Source organism: Mytilus galloprovincialis, chromosome 11 (assembly GCF_965363235.1).
Source record: "Mytilus galloprovincialis chromosome 11, xbMytGall1.hap1.1, whole genome shotgun sequence".
NCBI classification, from domain to species: domain Eukaryota; kingdom Metazoa; phylum Mollusca; class Bivalvia; order Mytilida; family Mytilidae; genus Mytilus; species Mytilus galloprovincialis.
The window spans coordinates 77,898,162-77,920,023 of NC_134848.1; the positions used below are offsets into that span (position 1 = coordinate 77,898,162).

The 21,862-nt window shown below is 32.9% G+C and overlaps 1 protein-coding gene across 3 annotated transcripts in view; it reads right to left on the reverse strand.

The window, feature by feature from the left end:
• LOC143052843 (uncharacterized) overlaps positions 1–15,453 on the reverse strand; it is a 22,564-nt gene extending 7,111 nt beyond the window's left edge. The window contains exons 1-9 of one of the 3 annotated variants that reach the window (XM_076225952.1): positions 14,895–15,452; positions 13,208–13,357; positions 10,702–10,875; positions 9,015–9,164; positions 6,595–6,682; positions 6,049–6,134; positions 4,362–4,511; positions 1,942–2,029; positions 1,396–1,481 (exon numbers count right to left, since the gene is read on the reverse strand). In XM_076225952.1, coding sequence (XP_076082067.1) covers positions 1,396–1,481; positions 1,942–2,029; positions 4,362–4,511; positions 6,049–6,134; positions 6,595–6,682; positions 9,015–9,164; positions 10,702–10,875; positions 13,208–13,357; positions 14,895–15,034 — 1,112 coding nt within the window. In that variant the 5' untranslated portion in view covers positions 15,035–15,452. Of the gene's footprint in view, positions 1–1,395; positions 1,482–1,735; positions 2,030–4,361; positions 4,512–6,048; positions 6,135–6,594; positions 6,683–9,014; positions 9,165–10,701; positions 10,876–13,207; positions 13,358–14,894 lie in introns of those variants that run through there. The other 2 variants (XM_076225953.1, XM_076225954.1) reach the window with 2 other exon arrangements.
• Positions 15,454–21,862: the final 6,409 nt, after the last annotated feature.

Consider the following 21,862-nt stretch of genomic DNA (forward strand, 5'->3'; position numbering starts at 1 on the left):
GATATAAAAAACATCAGTTAGAACCAAAGCTATGTCAGAATTCAAGTCCGAAAGAATTCGTTCCACAGCCAGGTTGTAGTTCATGGCCAGATTAACATTTATATTAAAAGGTTATACACAATATGGTTTTCTTTCAGCCTTTCAGGAAGCATATGTAGTTATTTATTTATTTACAGAGAATACTAAACATCTTATATTATATTAAAACAAACACTTTTCAGGAATATATGAGCATGATATGAGTTAGTTGTGTTTTATTTTAAATTAAAAAGTTTGTTTATTTTAAGTTTGTTATGAAAATGGGATAATGGTCCAAGACACTGAAATAAACCTTGTATCAGACAAAAAGACCACTTCATATCTCCCAATGCATGCATGCATGCCACAGTACATGCATTTATTGGAAAACACATACCTTGAAACAAAATTATAAACAAAATAAAACCATGTAAAATGAATATTACAACATTAGGTCATTCACAGTTTGCCTTTGTAACTCGATGTCATATTTGGATTTTTTCCTTTCTGTTATTTTTTCTTTTGTTTTTTGTTAACTTATTTAATTAATGACTGTCATACTTTGTTCATTGATTTGTCTCTATGTTTCACTTTCATTTAGTTCTCTACCGCATGTTTACTTCCTGTGATCACCTGTTGATTGAATGACCCAGTTTTCTGACACAGTAATGAAACCATCAAGAGTTACTCCCCTTGCACTGTAAAAATTAGTAAACACTGGCGAAAAAAACCACATAAATGTTTGACTGAGCTTATAATCTTGCATAAAAATGTTTGCCATGTTTGTTTCAGTGTCTTGGGGGTATGAGGGTGGGCTTTTTTCCCATTTTCGTTTTTTACTTGTGTTAAAAACTTGTATTTTCAGAGATGATTAATGTGGAGGTAAAATGTGCAAGGTGCATATGTTTACTACAAAATCATAACAAACCACAATTTCAGATTCAGCATGCAGTTAGTATAGTTTGTGCCATGCACAATATGTGTGGTGCATTGGTGTGCAGCTACACATATTTTTCTTTGATTGTTAATCTCCCGAGGTTCTAAAACAATATGGTCTGTATTCACACACAATGCATTATGACAAAGGTGTGAAGCATCTAAATTTTTGGCTAAATCAGTAGATTTCAATTGCAAAATTTTTGCTAAACGTGCAACATTCATTTTAGTACGTTTGGCATTTGGGTATGTGACATTGATCATCCCTAGAATATAATTATTTCTCCTCTGAGTGGCCCCAGTCCAAATAATGCATGCCCCATTTTCTGCCTCTTCACTGTTTATAAGTATAAAATTGGTATATTTTTGATAAAAATCTAAATTATTGGTAGCCATTTTGTATTCTTTTTAATCAATTAGCACTAAAAGAGTGTAACTGACCTCGATTTCAGCAGCTCCCATCCGAAATTGTGATCATTGAACCATGAAACACTCCAACACCTTTGAAATAATAGTTCACAATTTGGGTCAACATTTTTAATTAATTCTCCATAGGCGACAATGGTAACGTTTTCCTCCATTGCTCAGTCCATATCGTTTACTTGAACATGTAGGATGGCTCATATCGAAGCTGATACATTTATACATGTTTGGTTAAATTTTCGGGGTGGCAAGTGAGATTACTTTTTTCGCAAATTGCTGGACCCCGGAAGATGGTGAAAAATGTCACTCTCCACATGAAATAATCCCAAAATTCTGATCATAAAACTCAATAAAAAAATTGTCCTTTCTAATAATTTATTTCAGGTCAAATCTACATATTTCTTTTCTCATCACATCAGCACTATAAAACAGTTCTTATTGTTCATTTATGTCCATTTTTAAAATCACAGCATCCACAATTGTATCGCGGACTAATATTGTTTTTTAATTACGTCATCTGAGTTCCTCATCTCAAGGTCTATTAGGGACCCTGACCCATATTAGATCAGCAAATGTCAGATTCCACTTGTATTGCAGAATGAATTTCTTCGGTACACCTTTTCGAACAATTCTGTGAAGTTTTTTTCCGCATCTGAAATAAAATAAGTTAAATTTTAGTATTTTTAAGTAAGCATGCTTATTACTGTTCCTTATATCTTTTAGTAGAAAAAAAGCACAAAATCCATATGTTATCAATTCACAATTTAGACATTGATTAAGACTCTTCATAGCTTAAAGTGCCATTTAACAAACCTTCATTACCTAACTGACTTTATAAAAATCATCATGTTTAGATGATGAATCATGAAAATATTGTGTTTTTTACTGTAAATAAGGTAGATTTAAGGATTTTTTCACTCAGAAAATAATGTTTTTGATATTTATTTCTTTCATAGAAGGAATAGAACATTTTTATTTTTTAATAACTGTTAAGATCATTCACAGACAATTCTAAAACAGGTTTTAGTTTTAAAATCCATCAAGTAATAACCATTTTAGAGTTCTTTTTGTGTGAGTGTTCAAATAGGGAAAAATGGTGCTTTTCTTTAGTGAAGATAACATTGTGACGTCATCGCTTTTGTGACGTCATGACTTTATGATGTCATAATTTAGAATTATACAAACATAACAGAGTGTGTATTTATTCAATAATGAAAGGGAAAAGGAAAAGAAACCAATATAAGGTTGGTAACCAAGCCCATCTATTGCGTTGTGTATCCCTAACAACAGATCAAGGTTGTAGTGTTATTAATGGTGTTGCTCCATCTACAGCTCCATCTACATGTACACAGGTTTTAAAAAATTTATCTATGCAAGTTTTACCTGCACCACCTAAACTTAAATTTTCTAATTCCACTACAGATTTGACTCCTAAAAACACCACAGAATCTGTCTGGTTACCCCGCCTTACAGAAAAGGAATTTAAGCTGTACTCAAAAGAGAGTTACGATAAAAAATCTTATGTAGCTCCCCAAACTGAAAAATGTGCGACTACAGTCAAACTACTCAGACCGCATAAATTGTCAGATGATTATTTAGATGAATATTTAGAGGAGAAAAGTACTGAAAATAGAACAGTAGATAGAGATCTTAATATTTTAATGATCAATAGTCTTATAATATGTCATTTAAATAAAAGTCCAAAGTGTGTTGTTCCACATTTTGAACTGGTACAAGAGACTCAATGGGGTCTTGGTTGGATTTGGAAAATGAAGTGTACCAAGTGTAAATTTATTTCAGAAAAATATAAACTATTTAGAGAAATTGACACAGGACGTGCTGGTCGCAAGAGTGCTACAATTAACTATGGGTTTCAGACTGGCGTGATAAACTGTAATATTGGTAATGATAGCGCGCGACTACTTTTAACTAGTTCATGTATTCCTCCTATGTCAAAAGGAACAATGCAGAGAATAACAAATACTGTTTGTGACAAGGTTGTAAAACTTGCGGAAAATGAAACCGAACAAGTGGTTGAGAGTTTCAGAAAGAGAAATGAAACCTTAGGGTTAAATAAAAATAGTCCTGTAAAATTACAAATGGATGGTACCTATCAGAGTGTGCATATAAAAAGTAGGCATAAAATGGGACAAAATGCATCACAAGTCATTGGTATTGCCTGTGAAAATGAAACTGACAATCATGATATCATTGGTTTTCACCTTGTAAACAAACTTTGCTGGGTTGGTGCATGGTTACGCGGTAAAGGTTATGACATTGAATGTCCTAATCACGAGTACTGCACATCAAATACAAATAGGTATGATCCTTTGAGTGAGAAGGATCTTGGGTATGAAATAGGTAAAAAAATTGCTAAACTTGATTTACTTGTGGACTATTGTACTACTGATGGGGATGCAAAAAGTGTACAAGGTCTACAAGAAGCAATGCAAGAAATATTTGACCCTTTATGGTCAGTAAATAGACTGGCAGATACTATTCACCGGGGTCAAAGTCAGTTCCGTGAGGTATTGCGAGCAAAATTTAGTGTCGGTATGTTCCCTGGAGCTACAAAGGCCCAGAGGAATGATATTAAAATAGCTTTTGCCAATGATTTAAAATTACGTTCACATGGTATAATGAAATGTTTATTTGCAAAATATAATGGTGACCGACAACAAATTTCAAAATGTTTGCCACGCATTGTTAAGTCTGTTGTGAATTGTTATAGTGGTAATTGTAGCGATACGTGTAGACGGAGCATAACACTATGTAATGGTGGTATAAAAACTAGTTGGTGGTACAAATCTATTAACCTTAGCAGTCATGGTTTACAAAATGGGTCTTTAAAACCAAATAAGACTGACAAATTATTAATAGAATCATTGTTAGAAATGAAACTGTCTCAGACCGCATTAAATCAGATGCAATTTTTCAGCAATACAAATAAGTGTGAGTCCGTCAATAGGACAATTTCTACATACCTACCGAAGAATAAGAATTTTTCTCGCAATGCCTTAGGCCGTGCATCTGCAGCAGTCTTGAAAGTCAATAATAAACGGGATGTTGCATTGGCTAAGACCCTAAAAGCTGTAGGTTGTGGTCTGGGTAGAAAGTCTCGTGCTGTAGTGGCTCTGAAAAAAATACGTAAACGTGAAATATATGATTGTGCATATCAAAAAAGTTTACGTGTCAAATTAAACAGGTTAAAAGCTCGTAAAAAACAGGCTATCGATTTCTTGTTAAACAAGAGAGTGCGAAACAGGTTGATTAGTGGATATAAAAAACATCAGTTAGAACCAAAGCTATGTCAGAATTCAAGTCCGAAAGAATTCGTTCCACAGCCAGGTTGTAGTTCATGGCCAGATTAACATTTATATTAAAAGGTTATACACAATATGGTTTTCTTTCAGCCTTTCAGGAAGCATATGTAGTTATTTATTTATTTACAGAGAATACTAAACATCTTATATTATATTAAAACAAACACTTTTCAGGAATATATGAGCATGATATGAGTTAGTTGTGTTTTATTTTAAATTAAAAAGTTTGTTTATTTTAAGTTTGTTATGAAAATGGGATAATGGTCCAAGACACTGAAATAAACCTTGTATCAGACAAAAAGACCACTTCATATCTCCCAATGCATGCATGCATGCCACAGTACATGCATTTATTGGAAAACACATACCTTGAAACAAAATTATAAACAAAATAAAACCATGTAAAATGAATATTACAACATTAGGTCATTCACAGTTTGCCTTTGTAACTCGATGTCATATTTGGATTTTTTCCTTTCTGTTATTTTTTCTTTTGTTTTTTGTTAACTTATTTAATTAATGACTGTCATACTTTGTTCATTGATTTGTCTCTATGTTTCACTTTCATTTAGTTCTCTACCGCATGTTTACTTCCTGTGATCACCTGTTGATTGAATGACCCAGTTTTCTGACACAGTAATGAAACCATCAAGAGTTACTCCCCTTGCACTGTAAAAATTAGTAAACACTGGCGAAAAAAACCACATAAATGTTTGACTGAGCTTATAATCTTGCATAAAAATGTTTGCCATGTTTGTTTCAGTGTCTTGGGGGTATGAGGGTGGGCTTTTTTCCCATTTTCGTTTTTTACTTGTGTTAAAAACTTGTATTTTCAGAGATGATTAATGTGGAGGTAAAATGTGCAAGGTGCATATGTTTACTACAAAATCATAACAAACCACAATTTCAGATTCAGCATGCAGTTAGTATAGTTTGTGCCATGCACAATATGTGTGGTGCATTGGTGTGCAGCTACACATATTTTTCTTTGATTGTTAATCTCCCGAGGTTCTAAAACAATATGGTCTGTATTCACACACAATGCATTATGACAAAGGTGTGAAGCATCTAAATTTTTGGCTAAATCAGTAGATTTCAATTGCAAAATTTTTGCTAAACGTGCAACATTCATTTTAGTACGTTTGGCATTTGGGTATGTGACATTGATCATCCCTAGAATATAATTATTTCTCCTCTGAGTGGCCCCAGTCCAAATAATGCATGCCCCATTTTCTGCCTCTTCACTGTTTATAAGTATAAAATTGGTATATTTTTGATAAAAATCTAAATTATTGGTAGCCATTTTGTATTCTTTTTAATCAATTAGCACTAAAAGAGTGTAACTGACCTCGATTTCAGCAGCTCCCATCCGAAATTGTGATCATTGAACCATGAAACACTCCAACACCTTTGAAATAATAGTTCACAATTTGGGTCAACATTTTTAATTAATTCTCCATAGGCGACAATGGTAACGTTTTCCTCCATTGCTCAGTCCATATCGTTTACTTGAACATGTAGGATGGCTCATATCGAAGCTGATACATTTATACATGTTTGGTTAAATTTTCGGGGTGGCAAGTGAGATTACTTTTTTCGCAAATTGCTGGACCCCGGAAGATGGTGAAAAATGTCACTCTCCACATGAAATAATCCCAAAATTCTGATCATAAAACTCAATAAAAAAATTGTCCTTTCTAATAATTTATTTCAGGTCAAATCTACATATTTCTTTTCTCATCACATCAGCACTATAAAACAGTTCTTATTGTTCATTTATGTCCATTTTTAAAATCACAGCATCCACAATTGTATCGCGGACTAATATTGTTTTTTAATTACGTCATCTGAGTTCCTCATCTCAAGGTCTATTAGGGACCCTGACCCATATTAGATCAGCAAATGTCAGATTCCACTTGTATTGCAGAATGAATTTCTTCGGTACACCTTTTCGAACAATTCTGTGAAGTTTTTTTCCGCATCTGAAATAAAATAAGTTAAATTTTAGTATTTTTAAGTAAGCATGCTTATTACTGTTCCTTATATCTTTTAGTAGAAAAAAAGCACAAAATCCATATGTTATCAATTCACAATTTAGACATTGATTAAGACTCTTCATAGCTTAAAGTGCCATTTAACAAACCTTCATTACCTAACTGACTTTATAAAAATCATCATGTTTAGATGATGAATCATGAAAATATTGTGTTTTTTACTGTAAATAAGGTAGATTTAAGGATTTTTTCACTCAGAAAATAATGTTTTTGATATTTATTTCTTTCATAGAAGGAATAGAACATTTTTATTTTTTAATAACTGTTAAGATCATTCACAGACAATTCTAAAACAGGTTTTAGTTTTAAAATCCATCAAGTAATAACCATTTTAGAGTTCTTTTTGTGTGAGTGTTCAAATAGGGAAAAATGGTGCTTTTCTTTAGTGAAGATAACATTGTGACGTCATCGCTTTTGTGACGTCATGACTTTATGATGTCATAATTTAGAATTATACAAACATAACAGAGTGTGTATTTATTCAATAATGAAAGGGAAAAGGAAAAGAAACCAATATAAGGTTGGTAACCAAGCCCATCTATTGCGTTGTGTATCCCTAACAACAGATCAAGGTTGTAGTGTTATTAATGGTGTTGCTCCATCTACAGCTCCATCTACATGTACACAGGTTTTAAAAAATTTATCTATGCAAGTTTTACCTGCACCACCTAAACTTAAATTTTCTAATTCCACTACAGATTTGACTCCTAAAAACACCACAGAATCTGTCTGGTTACCCCGCCTTACAGAAAAGGAATTTAAGCTGTACTCAAAAGAGAGTTACGATAAAAAATCTTATGTAGCTCCCCAAACTGAAAAATGTGCGACTACAGTCAAACTACTCAGACCGCATAAATTGTCAGATGATTATTTAGATGAATATTTAGAGGAGAAAAGTACTGAAAATAGAACAGTAGATAGAGATCTTAATATTTTAATGATCAATAGTCTTATAATATGTCATTTAAATAAAAGTCCAAAGTGTGTTGTTCCACATTTTGAACTGGTACAAGAGACTCAATGGGGTCTTGGTTGGATTTGGAAAATGAAGTGTACCAAGTGTAAATTTATTTCAGAAAAATATAAACTATTTAGAGAAATTGACACAGGACGTGCTGGTCGCAAGAGTGCTACAATTAACTATGGGTTTCAGACTGGCGTGATAAACTGTAATATTGGTAATGATAGCGCGCGACTACTTTTAACTAGTTCATGTATTCCTCCTATGTCAAAAGGAACAATGCAGAGAATAACAAATACTGTTTGTGACAAGGTTGTAAAACTTGCGGAAAATGAAACCGAACAAGTGGTTGAGAGTTTCAGAAAGAGAAATGAAACCTTAGGGTTAAATAAAAATAGTCCTGTAAAATTACAAATGGATGGTACCTATCAGAGTGTGCATATAAAAAGTAGGCATAAAATGGGACAAAATGCATCACAAGTCATTGGTATTGCCTGTGAAAATGAAACTGACAATCATGATATCATTGGTTTTCACCTTGTAAACAAACTTTGCTGGGTTGGTGCATGGTTACGCGGTAAAGGTTATGACATTGAATGTCCTAATCACGAGTACTGCACATCAAATACAAATAGGTATGATCCTTTGAGTGAGAAGGATCTTGGGTATGAAATAGGTAAAAAAATTGCTAAACTTGATTTACTTGTGGACTATTGTACTACTGATGGGGATGCAAAAAGTGTACAAGGTCTACAAGAAGCAATGCAAGAAATATTTGACCCTTTATGGTCAGTAAATAGACTGGCAGATACTATTCACCGGGGTCAAAGTCAGTTCCGTGAGGTATTGCGAGCAAAATTTAGTGTCGGTATGTTCCCTGGAGCTACAAAGGCCCAGAGGAATGATATTAAAATAGCTTTTGCCAATGATTTAAAATTACGTTTACATGGTATAATGAAATGTTTATTTGCAAAATATAATGGTGACCGACAACAAATTTCAAAATGTTTGCCACGCATTGTTAAGTCTGTTGTGAATTGTTATAGTGGTAATTGTAGCGATACGTGTAGATGGAGCATAACACTATGTAATGGTGGTATAAAAACTAGTTGGTGGTACAAATCTATTAACCTTAGCAGTCATGGTTTACAAAATGGGTCTTTAAAACCAAATAAGACTGACAAATTATTAATAGAATCATTGTTAGAAATGAAACTGTCTCAGACCGCATTAAATCAGATGCAATTTTTTAGCAATACAAATAAGTGTGAGTCCGTCAATAGGACAATTTCTACATACCTACCGAAGAATAAGAATTTTTCTCGCAATGCCTTAGGCCGTGCATCTGCAGCAGTCTTGAAAGTCAATAATAAACGGGATGTTGCATTGGCTAAGACCCTAAAAGCTGTAGGTTGTGGTCTGGGTAGAAAGTCTCGTGCTGTAGTGGCTCTGAAAAAAATACGTAAACGTGAAATATATGATTGTGCATATCAAAAAAGTTTACGTGTCAAATTAAACAGGTTAAAAGCTCGTAAAAAACAGGCTATCGATTTCTTGTTAAACAAGAGAGTGCGAAACAGGTTGATTAGTGGATATAAAAAACATCAGTTAGAACCAAAGCTATGTCAGAATTCAAGTCCGAAAGAATTCGTTCCACAGCCAGGTTGTAGTTCATGGCCAGATTAACATTTATATTAAAAGGTTATACACAATATGGTTTTCTTTCAGCCTTTCAGGAAGCATATGTAGTTATTTATTTATTTACAGAGAATACTAAACATCTTATATTATATTAAAACAAACACTTTTCAGGAATATATGAGCATGATATGAGTTAGTTGTGTTTTATTTTAAATTAAAAAGTTTGTTTATTTTAAGTTTGTTATGAAAATGGGATAATGGTCCAAGACACTGAAATAAACCTTGTATCAGACAAAAAGACCACTTCATATCTCCCAATGCATGCATGCATGCCACAGTACATGCATTTATTGGAAAACACATACCTTGAAACAAAATTATAAACAAAATAAAACCATGTAAAATGAATATTACAACATTAGGTCATTCACAGTTTGCCTTTGTAACTCGATGTCATATTTGGATTTTTTCCTTTCTGTTATTTTTTCTTTTGTTTTTTGTTAACTTATTTAATTAATGACTGTCATACTTTGTTCATTGATTTGTCTCTATGTTTCACTTTCATTTAGTTCTCTACCGCATGTTTACTTCCTGTGATCACCTGTTGATTGAATGACCCAGTTTTCTGACACAGTAATGAAACCATCAAGAGTTACTCCCCTTGCACTGTAAAAATTAGTAAACACTGGCGAAAAAAACCACATAAATGTTTGACTGAGCTTATAATCTTGCATAAAAATGTTTGCCATGTTTGTTTCAGTGTCTTGGGGGTATGAGGGTGGGCTTTTTTCCCATTTTCGTTTTTTACTTGTGTTAAAAACTTGTATTTTCAGAGATGATTAATGTGGAGGTAAAATGTGCAAGGTGCATATGTTTACTACAAAATCATAACAAACCACAATTTCAGATTCAGCATGCAGTTAGTATAGTTTGTGCCATGCACAATATGTGTGGTGCATTGGTGTGCAGCTACACATATTTTTCTTTGATTGTTAATCTCCCGAGGTTCTAAAACAATATGGTCTGTATTCACACACAATGCATTATGACAAAGGTGTGAAGCATCTAAATTTTTGGCTAAATCAGTAGATTTCAATTGCAAAATTTTTGCTAAACGTGCAACATTCATTTTAGTACGTTTGGCATTTGGGTATGTGACATTGATCATCCCTAGAATATAATTATTTCTCCTCTGAGTGGCCCCAGTCCAAATAATGCATGCCCCATTTTCTGCCTCTTCACTGTTTATAAGTATAAAATTGGTATATTTTTGATAAAAATCTAAATTATTGGTAGCCATTTTGTATTCTTTTTAATCAATTAGCACTAAAAGAGTGTAACTGACCTCGATTTCAGCAGCTCCCATCCGAAATTGTGATCATTGAACCATGAAACACTCCAACACCTTTGAAATAATAGTTCACAATTTAGATCAGAAAATGTCAGATTCCACTTGTATTGCAGAATGAATTTCTTCGGTACACCTTTTCGAACAATTCTGTGAAGTTTTTTTCCGCATCTGAAATAAAATAAGTTAAATTTTAGTATTTTTAAGTAAGCATGCTTATTACTGTTCCTTATATCTTTTAGTAGAAAAAAAGCACAAAATCCATATGTTATCAATTCACAATTTAGACATTGATTAAGACTCTTCATAGCTTAAAGTGCCATTTAACAAACCTTCATTACCTAACTGACTTTATAAAAATCATCATGTTTAGATGATGAATCATGCAAATATTGTGTTTTTTACTGTAAATAAGGTAGATTTAAGGATTTTTTCACTCAGAAAATAATGTTTTTGATATTTATTTCTTTCATAGAAGGAATAGAACATTTTTATTTTTTAATAACTGTTAAGATCATTCACAGACAATTCTAAAACAGGTTTTAGTTTTAAAATCCATCAAGTAATAACCATTTTAGAGTTCTTTTTGTGTGAGTGTTCAAATAGGGAAAAATGGTGCTTTTCTTTAGTGAAGATAACATTGTGACGTCATCGCTTTTGTGACGTCATGACTTTATGATGTCATAATTTAGAATTATACAAACATAACAGAGTGTGTATTTATTCAATAATGAAAGGGAAAAGGAAAAGAAACCAATATAAGGTTGGTAACCAAGCCCATCTATTGCGTTGTGTATCCCTAACAACAGATCAAGGTTGTAGTGTTATTAATGGTGTTGCTCCATCTACAGCTCCATCTACATGTACACAGGTTTTAAAAAATTTATCTATGCAAGTTTTACCTGCACCACCTAAACTTAAATTTTCTAATTCCACTACAGATTTGACTCCTAAAAACACCACAGAATCTGTCTGGTTACCCCGCCTTACAGAAAAGGAATTTAAGCTGTACTCAAAAGAGAGTTACGATAAAAAATCTTATGTAGCTCCCCAAACTGAAAAATGTGCGACTACAGTCAAACTACTCAGACCGCATAAATTGTCAGATGATTATTTAGATGAATATTTAGAGGAGAAAAGTACTGAAAATAGAACAGTAGATAGAGATCTTAATATTTTAATGATCAATAGTCTTATAATATGTCATTTAAATAAAAGTCCAAAGTGTGTTGTTCCACATTTTGAACTGGTACAAGAGACTCAATGGGGTCTTGGTTGGATTTGGAAAATGAAGTGTACCAAGTGTAAATTTATTTCAGAAAAATATAAACTATTTAGAGAAATTGACACAGGACGTGCTGGTCGCAAGAGTGCTACAATTAACTATGGGTTTCAGACTGGCGTGATAAACTGTAATATTGGTAATGATAGCGCGCGACTACTTTTAACTAGTTCATGTATTCCTCCTATGTCAAAAGGAACAATGCAGAGAATAACAAATACTGTTTGTGACAAGGTTGTAAAACTTGCGGAAAATGAAACCGAACAAGTGGTTGAGAGTTTCAGAAAGAGAAATGAAACCTTAGGGTTAAATAAAAATAGTCCTGTAAAATTACAAATGGATGGTACCTATCAGAGTGTGCATATAAAAAGTAGGCATAAAATGGGACAAAATGCATCACAAGTCATTGGTATTGCCTGTGAAAATGAAACTGACAATCATGATATCATTGGTTTTCACCTTGTAAACAAACTTTGCTGGGTTGGTGCATGGTTACGCGGTAAAGGTTATGACATTGAATGTCCTAATCACGAGTACTGCACATCAAATACAAATAGGTATGATCCTTTGAGTGAGAAGGATCTTGGGTATGAAATAGGTAAAAAAATTGCTAAACTTGATTTACTTGTGGACTATTGTACTACTGATGGGGATGCAAAAAGTGTACAAGGTCTACAAGAAGCAATGCAAGAAATATTTGACCCTTTATGGTCAGTAAATAGACTGGCAGATACTATTCACCGGGGTCAAAGTCAGTTCCGTGAGGTATTGCGAGCAAAATTTAGTGTCGGTATGTTCCCTGGAGCTACAAAGGCCCAGAGGAATGATATTAAAATAGCTTTTGCCAATGATTTAAAATTACGTTCACATGGTATAATGAAATGTTTATTTGCAAAATATAATGGTGACCGACAACAAATTTCAAAATGTTTGCCACGCATTGTTAAGTCTGTTGTGAATTGTTATAGTGGTAATTGTAGCGATACGTGTAGATGGAGCATAACACTATGTAATGGTGGTATAAAAACTAGTTGGTGGTACAAATCTATTAACCTTAGCAGTCATGGTTTACAAAATGGGTCTTTAAAACCAAATAAGACTGACAAATTATTAATAGAATCATTGTTAGAAATGAAACTGTCTCAGACCGCATTAAATCAGATGCAATTTTTCAGCAATACAAATAAGTGTGAGTCCGTCAATAGGACAATTTCTACATACCTACCGAAGAATAAGAATTTTTCTCGCAATGCCTTAGGCCGTGCATCTGCAGCAGTCTTGAAAGTCAATAATAAACGGGATGTTGCATTGGCTAAGACCCTAAAAGCTGTAGGTTGTGGTCTGGGTAGAAAGTCTCGTGCTGTAGTGGCTCTGAAAAAAATACGTAAACGTGAAATATATGATTGTGCATATCAAAAAAGTTTACGTGTCAAATTAAACAGGTTAAAAGCTCGTAAAAAACAGGCTATCGATTTCTTGTTAAACAAGAGAGTGCGAAACAGGTTGATTAGTGGATATAAAAAACATCAGTTAGAACCAAAGCTATGTCAGAATTCAAGTCCGAAAGAATTCGTTCCACAGCCAGGTTGTAGTTCATGGCCAGATTAACATTTATATTAAAAGGTTATACACAATATGGTTTTCTTTCAGCCTTTCAGGAAGCATATGTAGTTATTTATTTATTTACAGAGAATACTAAACATCTTATATTATATTAAAACAAACACTTTTCAGGAATATATGAGCATGATATGAGTTAGTTGTGTTTTATTTTAAATTAAAAAGTTTGTTTATTTTAAGTTTGTTATGAAAATGGGATAATGGTCCAAGACACTGAAATAAACCTTGTATCAGACAAAAAGACCACTTCATATCTCCCAATGCATGCATGCATGCCACAGTACATGCATTTATTGGAAAACACATACCTTGAAACAAAATTATAAACAAAATAAAACCATGTAAAATGAATATTACAACATTAGGTCATTCACAGTTTGCCTTTGTAACTCGATGTCATATTTGGATTTTTTCCTTTCTGTTATTTTTTCTTTTGTTTTTTGTTAACTTATTTAATTAATGACTGTCATACTTTGTTCATTGATTTGTCTCTATGTTTCACTTTCATTTAGTTCTCTACCGCATGTTTACTTCCTGTGATCACCTGTTGATTGAATGACCCAGTTTTCTGACACAGTAATGAAACCATCAAGAGTTACTCCCCTTGCACTGTAAAAATTAGTAAACACTGGCGAAAAAAACCACATAAATGTTTGACTGAGCTTATAATCTTGCATAAAAATGTTTGCCATGTTTGTTTCAGTGTCTTGGGGGTATGAGGGTGGGCTTTTTTCCCATTTTCGTTTTTTACTTGTGTTAAAAACTTGTATTTTCAGAGATGATTAATGTGGAGGTAAAATGTGCAAGGTGCATATGTTTACTACAAAATCATAACAAACCACAATTTCAGATTCAGCATGCAGTTAGTATAGTTTGTGCCATGCACAATATGTGTGGTGCATTGGTGTGCAGCTACACATATTTTTCTTTGATTGTTAATCTCCCGAGGTTCTAAAACAATATGGTCTGTATTCACACACAATGCATTATGACAAAGGTGTGAAGCATCTAAATTTTTGGCTAAATCAGTAGATTTCAATTGCAAAATTTTTGCTAAACGTGCAACATTCATTTTAGTACGTTTGGCATTTGGGTATGTGACATTGATCATCCCTAGAATATAATTATTTCTCCTCTGAGTGGCCCCAGTCCAAATAATGCATGCCCCATTTTCTGCCTCTTCACTGTTTATAAGTATAAAATTGGTATATTTTTGATAAAAATCTAAATTATTGGTAGCCATTTTGTATTCTTTTTAATCAATTAGCACTAAAAGAGTGTAACTGACCTCGATTTCAGCAGCTCCCATCCGAAATTGTGATCATTGAACCATGAAACACTCCAACACCTTTGAAATAATAGTTCACAATTTGGGTCAACATTTTTAATTAATTCTCCATAGGCGACAATGGTAACGTTTTCCTCCATTGCTCAGTCCATATCGTTTACTTGAACATGTAGGATGGCTCATATCGAAGCTGATACATTTATACATGTTTGGTTAAATTTTCGGGGTGGCAAGTGAGATTACTTTTTTCGCAAATTGCTGGACCCCGGAAGATGGTGAAAAATGTCACTCTCCACATGAAATAATCCCAAAATTCTGATCATAAAACTCAATAAAAAAATTGTCCTTTCTAATAATTTATTTCAGGTCAAATCTACATATTCCTTTTCTCATCACATCAGCACTATAAAACAGTTCTTATTGTTCATTTATGTCCATTTTTAAAATCACAGCATCCACAATTGTATCGCGGACTAATATTGTTTTTTAATTACGTCATCTGAGTTCCTCATCTCAAGGTCTATTAGGGACCCTGACCCAACTGATAATACTGTACGCAATAATGCATATTGCTAATTGACTCTTATCTAACGTTAACCCTAAGCAATCACCACCTCTTACACCATCAGTCATTAGGATATGCTTACCCTGATACTTGATGTATTTATGTGTAACACAACTTACTGAGAAGTCAAGCTTTGATTAATATATCTGTCATAACTATACAGGTAGTTGTTGTTGTCTTAGTTGGATTCAAAAATACCAAGTCACGTCATGAGTCATACGACCAAAAGAAACATAATATCACGAAGACAAATACAGGATAAACTTTACAGTAAATAAAAAAGATGCCATGAGTCATACGATCAAAAGGAACATAATAGCACGAAAACAAATACAGGATAAACTGTAAAGTAAATAAAAAGATGGACACCATCAACAACTAGAATCTATAACTGGAGATCATCTTATAAGAGGGAAAGTTGTACTCGAGAAACGGTTGGAAATATTGATTGACTATAACTCATGGTTGATTGCAGGAACACGAAACTACATTTATTTCCATAAGAACATGACATAGCGAATAATACATGGCAAAATCCGTATCATATGTCGTATCATCCCGAGACATCAATATCAGCCCAAGGGCCTTTAGGCCCGAGGGATGATATTGGTCGAGGGTGATACGGCATGTGATACGGATTTTGCCATGTATTATACGCTTTATCATATATTTCAACAGAAGAGTATTATATTATATGAACTGTTTTCTGATCCATAACACTGGGTTACCTTCAGTTCTACTTTTGTCTTGTTTCAAATGCCTTAAAAGAACTGCTCAATTACTTATCCGAAGCACCTGGGTTACCTTACAATTTGCGTGCTGTTGTTTTAAAAATATTTTGTTTATTATTGTATTAATTTGTGTGTTTTGTATTTTTCATAGTTGCATTTAGTGTGCCAAAAAATATGAAAACTTGACGTTCGTGACGTCACATACAATGTGAAAACTCGACGTTCGTGACGTCACATACCAAACAATGACGTCATTCAAAAAATTTACCTATTTTGAGGAAAATTTTTCTTAAGCAAAAAAAAACCAAAACTGACTTTATGTAAAAAAAAAAAAAAAAAAGTAGGAAAACCAAAACTGACTTTATGTAAAAAAAAAAAAAAAAAAGTAGGGATGTGATAAAGGGTATGCGATAAAGGGTAGGGGTGTGATAAAGGGTATGCGATAAAGGGTGCGCATCAAAGTTGCGCGATATGGATTAAACAGCAGGCTATTTATCACATATGCAAAACTACTGTATTTACTACTAAACATATGATAAAGTGATATAACAACTCTAAAAGGTAAACAAAACTGTATGACATTTATCATTGTCCAAGCGTTATTACTTTGTTGGTTGTGATAATCATTTTCCGCTTTCTCTGATGGTTTTATGAGCACGGATGCATCAATATTGACAACTTAGGTTAACGATGGATACTACTTCTTCTTTTTCTTTTCTGTATCTTAAAGTTTTTTTTTTATAATTTTGGCTTTTATTACACCGGCACAAGTATCAATATTTTAAAGAATGTAAGGCTTAATGTAGATTTACATACTACCCTCGTAACAGTATGTGATAATATTACTATTATATTCACAAGTCTTTTACAAACAAAGCTATCACTTTCAATTATGAATTGTTTTCAATAGTCATTGTTTTGATTTTCGAACGATGTTGTATTATTGCAGTTGATTTTTGTCTTCTTTTAACTAAACGATGTTTAACATAAATGGAAAAGTTGCATTAGTTTCCATAGCTACTAATTTCGGGGCGTTTTATAGCTCACTATGTGGTATAAGTTTTGCTAATCGTAACAGGCAATACGGGACTTGTTAACTTCTATTTCATTTGGCCAGTAACCTACTGTTGGTGAATAAAAGGTAATTATCACATATCCTTGTTTTTATATTCTATATTTTGTCTTTATAGTGTAATATAACCGAGGCCGCTATGGAAAATTAAATGGTCATTGCACCAAATGTATAACATATTAATAACAAATACACAATTATATCACACAGGAAAACATGTTGTCCTGAAGGCGGATATAATTTGTTTGTTCGGCGAATAACAAAGGAAACAGACTTTCCGAAACTCATCAGGTTTAGTTTATCAAGTTGAGACAACTGTCGTCCAACTGTTACAGTTCCCCCTTGTGTAACATTTAATGTTTCACATTGCAATAGCCCTGTGGATAAAAACAAATAGCCTATTACATCAATAAATGATATGATACTATATAATGAAACCAGAGAAAAGTTGAAAATTAGCGACTATCAAATGCATTTTCCGTAGAATTGATTTTTTGAAAATAAATCATATCCCCAGTAGTTTTGATCAAGACATCGGTAAATGCGTACACTATTAGTTGCATTACCGGTCAATATATTTATTCAAACTGCTCCACCCATTCATAAATCGATGTGCATCAGGTGGATCATCATTGTTCTTCAGAAGAAGTAAGTTTTTTTAATTGACCAGTTGTAGTAGTGTACCCACTTCCTATGTGTGTGACAATTATGTTGAATTTTATTATTACATTTCAGTTCAAACAAATTTGATTTGCGGTTGGCATTGGTAAGAAAGCTGGACTCTGAGTTGAAACTGGAAGTTTTTATATGCACTCTTTTAAAAGTGCTGATGGTCAAATCGGCTGACAAATTTATTTCAAAAATAAGATGTCGTAATACATACATATTGTAGAAATTAATCTCAATGACTTTAACTCCCAAAATAAAATACATATTAAGTATACAGACAAATTAACAAGGTTTATCCAAAATGGATGAAATCTATGAAGCATGACAAATGCTTTTAAAACAATCAAAGGTACAAATAAAAAAAAACCATCATAGATACCAGGATTAGAATTCTATCTTTCCCCCAGACGCGCATTTCATCTTCAAAAGACTGATCAGTGACCCTCATATCAAAAAATGTTTTAAAAGTCAAATAAAGGACGAAATTGAAGAGCATTACAAACCAAACATTCCTGAAAGTTTCTGAACTGTTTATAGCTCCGCCAGATGGACGAGATTGGGCGACCCAAACAGACATAATACCTAGACTTGATATCATTCTGATCAAGCAGGCAACTTTGTAAATACACTTGAAGATGATTATACTTACATCATGTACGTACAGTGTAGTAAAAATATACTTTCACTTATAAAAAGTGTTTAATATATACCTATATTTTCTTTCAGAACGATAGGTCATTCTTTCGAAGAATCAACTTGGACGATACCATGTTTCAATGAACTATGCGTCAAGGCATAAAATAATTACCTGTGTAAGGTCATTATTTCCCTTGATAAACATGCAAACTATAATTTACATCAACATTGGAGCCAATCTTTGATAGTTTAACAAAACAATCGTCATGGATGCACATTTTTACTTTAGAAACAAACGTAATGGTTTGTCAATTTATCACTACAATAAAAAGACATGATCATATATGTGAGATGAATTTTAATGTTAAACTTTTCATAAAACTCTTGTATTGATATTCGTTTTCGTGTAGTGTGTAGATGTTTAATAATTCCGTGCTCTCTTCGTGCCAGAACTCTTTACATCTTACTCTATCAAACGATCAACTGATAACAGATTTTTATATTCTAATGAATAATAGCCACGTACTGCACAATACGGTCGGGGGAGTATACTCTTGATTTTTTTATTTAATAAACATGTATTGCTATTCAAAAGAAATTATTCTGACTACTAGTAGTTCATTCGTAAACATCGTTGAAAAAATAATGTTTACGCGATACAAATGTCATTACAAATAGACTAACAAATAGAAAAAAAAACACTTCATAGCATCCCATTCAATTAACTAAATTGGTACAATAAATTACTTACAAAGTGACTTGTATTTTTCATGCACCGTTATCAGGGTTATTTAAGGAATGACTGTAATATTTTTTCTGTCTATGATGAAATAACATAAAAATTTGGTGCACACTAAATAACGTCCGTAGCGGGTTATTTTACAGTGTGCACCACATTTTGTATGTTATTTCGAATAGACAGAAAAAATAGTATAGTCATTTCTTATCATTTAATTCTGAATTCCATTGAAAAGCGTAGAAAACCATGAAAAACGTTGATGACTCACGGTCACATGACATAATTATGTCTAAGGGCTGATGACAAAATAACGTCAGCCAATCAGAGGACGCGTTACATCCAAAATTAGATTATTGGGTGTTAACAATTCATTTGTGTATTTCTTCATGCAGTTACAGTAATATTTGTATTGTGTCTAGGCAAGGACTTTTAACGTGTATTTGTAGATTAATAAGTGAGTTTTATTTCCCAATCTAAAAGAACCGAAGGGCGTATAAAAACCTGAACGCATCAGAAAGGAACACTTATGTAGTAGAGAATTAATAAGAAGTAGTGGATTCGTAAACGAAATCAACGCGCGACTTTAGATTCAAATCTAGTTTAGAACGCCACACAACCATTATACATTGTTATAATATACTTTATATATTATGATGTATACCCTTTATGACCCCCTAACACGATGAGTAGATATCAAACAATGTCAACTCGCCCCACTGACCAATCGGCCCACACTATATCGCCACTTTATGAAAAAATCGCCCCACTCTTGTAACCGACTCGTCCAACTTTAAGAAAGTGCAAAATCAAATTGAACAATCAGTCTGACAACTCATTTCAAGTAAATACGATCCGGGTAAGCTAATCAATATTATAAATAAACTGATTCTAAATGTTTACAAGTTCATCGTTAAACAGTGTATTTGCAACAGTGCTATGGAAATTTTTTTAATATAAAATTCCCAAATGACTGTAGTGTTAGCTTTTGACCTTTTTATATCAACTTTGTACAAAATGAATCCACACACGTATGCTCTTTTGTGTGATTGCACACATTTGTGATGTGGGTCTCAGAGGTCATGTGACCTGTTGGGTTACTAAGTCAGGCAACTTTACCATTTTGCCAAGTGTTGTTCATTTCACACACAGAAAATTAAATGCATGTATGTGCCTGTTATCAACTCCCTGTGTCTGGTTGTACGGAGTATATTTAGATTTAAATTCAAATAATTGTGACCACCTTTAAATCAAAGGAAAAAGTTTTGTTAGAAGCATACAAATATGTTTATTTGAAAAATCAGTTAATTAACAAAAAAACTCTTCGAAAAAATAAAAATTCAAAATAGAAAGTCCAAATCAAATGGAAATACAAAAGCGTCAACACATCAAACAAATGGATAACAACGAAGTAGTGTCTTTTATGTCAGATATTCTATATAAATCCTTCAGTGAGTATACATCTTTAATATTGTCAAGTTTTTAATAAGTATGACATGTATTCCGGAAGCAAATGTGTAGCCGTAATGATCACTAACTTAGGTTATTGTAATCTTGTTTCATAATTATGGAGATTAAGTTTCCTGTAACAGATCCACATCCTGTAACAGATCCACCTCCGTGACGATACATGAAGTAGATACAATTAAGGATGTTTGCTCCTCCATTTTTTTTAAATTTTTGCCATATTTTCGGAATCCTCTGGTTTTATCCATGTATTGTCATTAAAAAAAATACCCACTAACCCCTACTTTTCTTTTCATAATTTTATTACATACAGTTTTAACAGCCATATTTCAAAATATTATAAAATTCTTGTTATTTTTTCTTAAGTCTTTGAAACAAATAAAGTGCTAATGTTAAATATATGAAAAATCAAGAGAGAATTATTTTCCGACAAATTTTTAATGGCTTTTATCTCGAAAACGAGCACATGGACGGACCCTTCATTTTTTTTCCTACCTTTTTTAGTTTCTTTATTTATATACTATCAATTCATTATAGTCTTTTGAAAAGCTTGTTATTTTTTAACAGAGTATCGAACATCCTTAAAAAGACAACTTCAGAGAACAATTGTAGGTCTTTCACCTCTTATGTTATATCTTGATCTAAACCCGCACATACATAAAACATTTTTAATTGCTGGTACAACTTTCTCAAATGAAAGTCCACAGTCAAGAAGGTCCATTACACACTGATCTGTTTGACTGTTAAAAGTGTATTGACCATTTTTGGATTCGGTAGTAAGTTCAATTGTACGGTCATTTAAATCTGTAAGATAATCAATCTGTTCTGCTTGCTCATTTACTATTTTAGAAAATTTCTTAATTTTGTCTTCATTAACCTTTAATTTTTCAGAGTTCTTTCTGAGTTCTTGTATCTGTATTTCTTGAGTGCTGATTGCTGTTGGTGACGGGTTTTATTGGCAATACCTTCCCAATACTTAATTTTTCAATTCAGCCTTTTCTTCTCCATTCTGCATATGGTTTTAACTGTTTTAATATGGATTTTTTTTCAAGCAGCAACCTTTTTTCTAAGGATTTAATATTTGTTTTTATG